General features: G+C 38.2%; 1 protein-coding gene across 1 annotated transcript in view; it reads right to left on the bottom strand.

The window, feature by feature from the left end:
- LOC104521279 (myosin light chain kinase family member 4) overlaps nt 1-2,229 on the bottom strand; it is a gene marked incomplete at its 5' end in the record, with an annotated part of 14,440 nt that extends 12,211 nt beyond the window's left edge. The window contains 3 exons of the mRNA XM_010163226.1: nt 454-473; nt 1,291-1,741; nt 2,163-2,229. Coding sequence (XP_010161528.1) covers nt 454-473; nt 1,291-1,741; nt 2,163-2,229 — 538 coding nt within the window. The remainder of the gene's footprint in view (nt 1-453; nt 474-1,290; nt 1,742-2,162) is intronic.
- Nucleotides 2,230-6,195: the final 3,966 nt, after the last annotated feature.

Genomic DNA, 6,195 nt, shown 5'->3' with positions numbered 1-6,195 from the left:
GGATAGTATTAGTAGAGTAGCTGTGGCAAAAGCAAATTAGTTGAGACTAATTTCTGCCAGAAGAGAAGCCTCTATGATGGAAGCAAACAGAATAGTGTTATTTTCCATCAGCTTAGGATGTGGCTCATGAACAACTGCTTCGTGTCAGAACTACCATGTACACCTTTTCCCCTAATAATTACAATCATGAAATCATTCTCTTCTACGGATGTGCATCTCTGATCTGTCACTGTAGTACCAGTGGAATCAAGTACTTTGCCTTTAGGAATACTTCCTGTAAAAGTTTTTTGTTTTTTGGTTTTTTTTTTTTAGTTTTACATATATCATCAGCACTTTCTGCATCTAGCCTGTTCTTTTTGTTGCCATCTTTGATTAGGCCTTCATCATTCACTTGATGCTTACTGCTACCACTATGGCAGGTCTGCTCAGTGACTGAACTATAATTTTCTGTACCTTTTTCGCAGCCTTTACACCTGCAAGGATAAAACATGGCATTAGAGCAGGATACAATTAAAGTAGAGCATATTTAGAAACATAGGTGAAAAACACCTACCCATATATTGCATTCATATAACATTAGGTTATTTTGCTTCATGGTGTAAAATAAACTGCTTTAATGTTCACTTTAAGAAATAAAAATGACCCTGAAATTAATCATGACAGCAAAATGTTTCTCCGTTACTGAAATCCTCACCTGGGTTCTTCTAAACTTAACATTTGGCTAACAATCTCACCTTTAAAGCAATGGGATAACATTGGGATTTCACTCTGTTCATATAGATTCCTGAGAGCTTAAACCGCTTTATCCCTGAAGGGCTATATATCAATGCAACACAGAAAGAATTGCAGTAAACAGATTTATTAGTTTAATTGCCTGGGCAAAGTTTCACAGTTTTAAGTTACTACATTCTGCAGTAACTTAATTCCCAATTGGTACACTGTCTAATCTAACCTTCCTTTGCTCATGTCATGCTGCAGTATATAAACATAGCAAGAGAATTCTCCTTGAAGATGAATAGCCTAACATAATTCCCATGTTCCTAACTTATTTCCCAAGTAACCAACCAAAGCATACTGCTAGTACAGTAGATTGTCTGCCTGTATTTTTTTAATGGTAGATTTTCAACTTAGAGCTCAGATCAGAGAGATAAACTCATTTTACACTTTTGTACTGGGCTGGATTTTCACCAATATTTATATTAACCAGCCACTTTGACTTGAAACTTGAACTACACATTTTTCTAAAACACGGGTCTCCTAGGACTGTGCAGCCTGAGCATCACACCTTACCTTCCCTCTGGTATCTCTTGATCATGGCTTTGTCCTGCCTCATCTTCACTTTGGGAAGGAGCTGGTGGTTCCTCACCTTTTTCACTCTTACCAGCATTTCCCTCCTCTTCATTCTCCTTCTCCTCTTGTTTTTTATCTTTAGACACCTGACGTTCCTCCTTTCTCTCCCCATCTGCTGAGGACTTGCTCTCCTGCTCAGTTATCCTTTGACAAGCATCATCAACAACATTTTCTTGCTGCTTTTCTGTAGTGAAGGATTTCTGAACAGAGCTTCTCCTGTATTTGTAACAGCTTTCAAAAGCCAAACTTTCTCCTTTCTTCTCCGGCCCTTCAGTACGAAATTTGGGAGGATCGATCTGAGGCAGAACAGAACTTTCCCTCTCGGCATTTTCCTTGTTGAGTTTATCAACATCTTCCTGAGAGTGGGACTGGCTCTTCTGGATGGTCCCTTCTGTAAATAAACATATTACCAAAGAACCTGTCAGTAACAGTGTTAAAGTGGGATTGCACACTTAGCATAACTTCTGTTGCATTTTGAACTAGGCACTTGCTTTCCTCTCCCACTTCCAAGGTCAGTGTAAATGTCTCCTAGAGAGAGAGAGAGAGAGAGAGAAGAGACTACTTCAAAACTGGGATATTATGGTCCTTTCAGACACAACACTGTAAAACATTTTTTTCACCCAAATTTATTGTCAGACAAGTTAAAGTTAATAAAATCCTCATACAAAGCACTTTTTTGAGCAGTTTGCTGCCATGTGAGTTGATGTTGCTTGGACAATTCTCACTCAGGCTGGTGAGCACATATGTAACCCAACCAACTGCACTGGAGCCTTTGTACCCTTAGAAACTGGTCAAAGAAAAAATATTCCAACCTGTTGAATCTGGTGGCTTCTTCTCTTTTGTTCCCGTCTCATTCAAATGTGACTTTTCTTTGATGACCTGTTTGGAAAAGGCAATTGATATATTAGTCAATGTATACAGTATTCCTGTTGTATTGTTCCTCATGAAATTGCAGCCTGATGTTTTTGGTCAAATTCAAGTACCCTGTGTTCCAACTCACACTTTTCCTATAAATGATGGTCCTTATTTTAATCACTACCAAGCTGATCAGATTGGTGCCAGTGTAATGCAAGAGAAGTGATCCGAGCTGTAAATAACATCACTGTTGGCATAAACAGAGCCCAGAAAAGATTAGGATGGAGCCTCAGGGACTGAAAGAAAAACACATCCAGAAATGAGCTGTTGCCTTGCACTAGCTTTTGCTGTTAAAAACTAAGTTAGTTAAACCAAAGCTAATAATATTTAATATTCTAGTAAAATGTTCAGTAACAGTCTTACTGACAGATTTCAAAAAGTTTTTTTGCTGTTAATCAACATCTGGTAACAGCATTTTTAATAATCCAATAATTTATTACAGGCTGACCATAACAGTTACCAGGAATCAGAGCATATAAACCATAATGTCAGCTTTGTAGCTTTCTCTTATCTACATTTTACAATGTTACAGTGACATCTAGAGGTGCTTTATACCAAGCCATAAAACCCTGCTATATGGCTATTTATTCATATTCCTATGCTGTTTGCTCAGTGTGTTTTTTCATCAGCCACTCCTAGACTTGTAGTATGATGGTGACCACAGTAAACCATGGCGCCTGCTGTTGCTCAGTGCTCCTTTTCACGCAAGTAGTCCCATGGCTTATTCATATTGTACTTTGGGGATGACTCAGTTTATTACTAAACATTTTGGTAAGCCCTCTGAATTCTTTATACTTTTTGTTGTTGTTTTAATTTCATCAAAATGTATAGAAATTAGGTATGAAATTAAAGCAATGTGTATACGCTATAAACAGAGTTCAAGGGGAAAAAAAAAAACCATGAGAAGCAAAAAGAGTTGAGAAAAAATGGATTAAACTGAATGAAAGGACTTCAGCGGGATTTGTTCAGAAAATCTTGATCTGCAAGGGACAAAGAAACTGTAATAAGAGCATAAAAACTGAGATTGACAATTATTTGGGGTGCAGCTGGTCCCAGGAAGTTGCAAGCCACAAAATAAAAAAAGGCCTAAATAGAACTAGGTAAATGCCCTTAAAATATAAAATGGAGACATGTTCACACAGAACTTAAATATAAATGTCACAATTCCAGATGGATCACAGGGAATCAATCAATGCTCATTCTGCTTTTTTAATGGTGAAAAGCACTAAAAGAAGGCAGGAAAAGCCTCAGACTTATTCATTCTGCAATGTGACCGCAATTAGTAATGCACTCAGATTCCTGTAAGCATGTCAACCACACCGTACCACTGAGGACATCAGCTCTGAGCAAATACAGTCAGCTGAGCAAATAACCAGAGAAGTGGCCTCCAAGCTCTTTGATGCACGGGGCCAGATTTCACTTCTGCATTCAGAATTAATTGGAGGCACACAGTGCTTCCTATTAAATATTGCTGTAGTTTGCAGGTGTGAAATACAGAAGCCAGCTTTTGAAAATCCACCTAGTGGAACACTGGACGATGCCAAATATCTGAAACTGACAGGGTGTTACATAAATTACTACAGTGTTTATTCAAGCACAGTTTCTGATCTCTTACATTTTAACAGCAGATAAGGAGCTCACACTAATTTAAATGAGAAAAAAACCCAAAAGAAGACAAATTAAACATTCATTGGTATCCTTCAGAATGAATAAGTGTAGCTATATGCAATAAATATAGGGCCAGTACTGCACTAGAATAAGAAATATAAATATAAGGACTAGATATTGGATTATTTGTAGACACATGAGTAGTCTATACATGAGCATCCCTCTTTTCCCCATGTTTTGCTATTTGTAGCAACAGGTGACTTCAACTTGTCAAATCTTGACCTGGCAATAAAAACACCCACTTTTGCTCATTATTTCTTCCCCATGAAGGGTGGGATTGTGCCAGGTTCTCTGAGGCTGACAGAAGTCAACATGTCCCTCCTGGCTGGTTGCATGCCACAGGAGGCACAAAGACCTCTTTGCAGTTTGTCTTGGGTAGATGCCCCCATGATGTCTGACCCCAGGCAGTTGAGCCAGCTGCTTCAAGAACCCACAGGTCATGAGCACCCAAGGCCATCACGCTCTTCTGATAATCTCATCCAAAAGGTGTGGTGGTTTGTTAATGACATCCATCCCACCTGACTACTCTTCATAACACTATTCTTCCTTCAGTCTGTTAGCAGTGCTTTCTTAGGTATCTTTTTAACTTCATCCCTAGCGGGATTCTATTTATTTATGTATTGTTCTTACTGAACTTCAGTAATATGTGACTTTCTCCAGTCTGTAATTTCCAAAATTATAGGAATCAACATTTCTTAGTGGGAATTATGCCTCTGTCCTGGTTTTGCTAGGATAATTTTATTCTCAGTAGTTAGAAAAGCTGTGTTTTGGTTTCAGTTCAGACTTGTTATGAGAAGAACACTGATAAAAGTACTAATGTCATTAGTTGTTGCTGGAGCTCAAGGCCACTGTGTTTGGCTGTTCACAGCTGCATTAGGACTGGGAGGGAGAAGAGCAGTAAACAGCAAAGCCCAGAACTGGCATTTGGATGTGCTTATTAAATATTCCATATCATATCACGTCATATTTAGTATATTATCCAGGGCTGACCAGAAAGGGGGGGGTTCACACAGGTTTTTCGCTCGGGCTCTCGCTCTTCCAGGATTGCGATTTGGGTTCAGGATTGTCACTCCTCCGGGATCATTATCTGGGAACGGGCCGGGCTCGGTCAGCGGGTGGTGAGCAGTTGCACTGGTATCACTCATTTGTATATTTTATTACTGTTATCACTATCACTACTATTTTAATATTAGGGTTTGGGGGGTTTTTTAAGTTTTCTTTTAATTCTATTATTAAACTGTTCTTATCTCAACCCACAAGCCTCCTAATCCTTGCGCCCAATCCTCTCCCCTATCCCCTGGCAGTGGGGGGAAGTGGGTGAACAGCTGTGTTGGCTGCTGGCCAAGGGCTAGTCCAGTGAAACTGTCACAGCATCCACCTTATTTCTTCCCCTTTCTTTAATGACCTGGATATGCACAATGAGGTTAATGGCACTATAGTCATTTTCCCTATTCATACAAACCAAAAGCTTTAAATTAAGTTTTCATTTTAATTCCACAAAAGGTTAAATATGAAAGGTTGCATTGTGACCCTGCAAAATATACTAAAGTAAAAAGGTGACTGTACCTACACAAGTTGGTATTGTGTATTCAAAAATACATTTTCCAGACATGTTCTTTCATACAGAGTATTGCTAGACCCTAAGTAAAAGAGACAAAATAAAAGGCCACGTGATGACAACAGAATAATGTGAGATACTCCAGAGGCTAAAACTTCAGTATAGACCAATGGGGAAAAAAAAAAAAAAAAAAAAAAAAAAAAAACAAACCACACTAAAAAACCCCACTTTTTGAAATTATTTAAATTTACTTTAGAAACATGCAGAAATTAAGCAATAAGCAATTATATATAAATAAAATACATTTTAACAGAAGTTTCAAATGCAGCGAGAAATTAGTGATTTTTTTAATAGACATCTGACTCTCTTTTAATGAGCTGTACTTAGTTAAATTCCTTCTTTATACTGCAGAAGTCCTACCCTTGGAATGTTTTCCTAGCCAAGTTTCAAAATTTTTTTATTCACCTAATAAAACTCTTTGATATTTCCCCCCCCTTACTGCTAAAATTTTTTATAATGAATGGCCTCACAAAGCAGCCCCAACCTTTTAGTTAGAGGTCCTTTATCACCCCATCACATTTCACTTGATGTCAAGACATTATTCTCAACTTCAACCAGCCGATACCAAGACACAAAACTTTGCATATGCCTAAACACTTCTTACCCAGTTTCTCTCTCCTGTTCTTAAAAGATTTTGCAGAGCT

This window comes from Antrostomus carolinensis, unplaced genomic scaffold (genome assembly GCF_000700745.2).
Source record: "Antrostomus carolinensis isolate BGI_N321 unplaced genomic scaffold, ASM70074v2 scaffold1260, whole genome shotgun sequence".
Classification (NCBI taxonomy): domain Eukaryota; kingdom Metazoa; phylum Chordata; class Aves; order Caprimulgiformes; family Caprimulgidae; genus Antrostomus; species Antrostomus carolinensis.
Note: the sequence above shows the minus strand (reverse complement) of the source record. Positions and strands in the feature narration are given on the sequence as shown.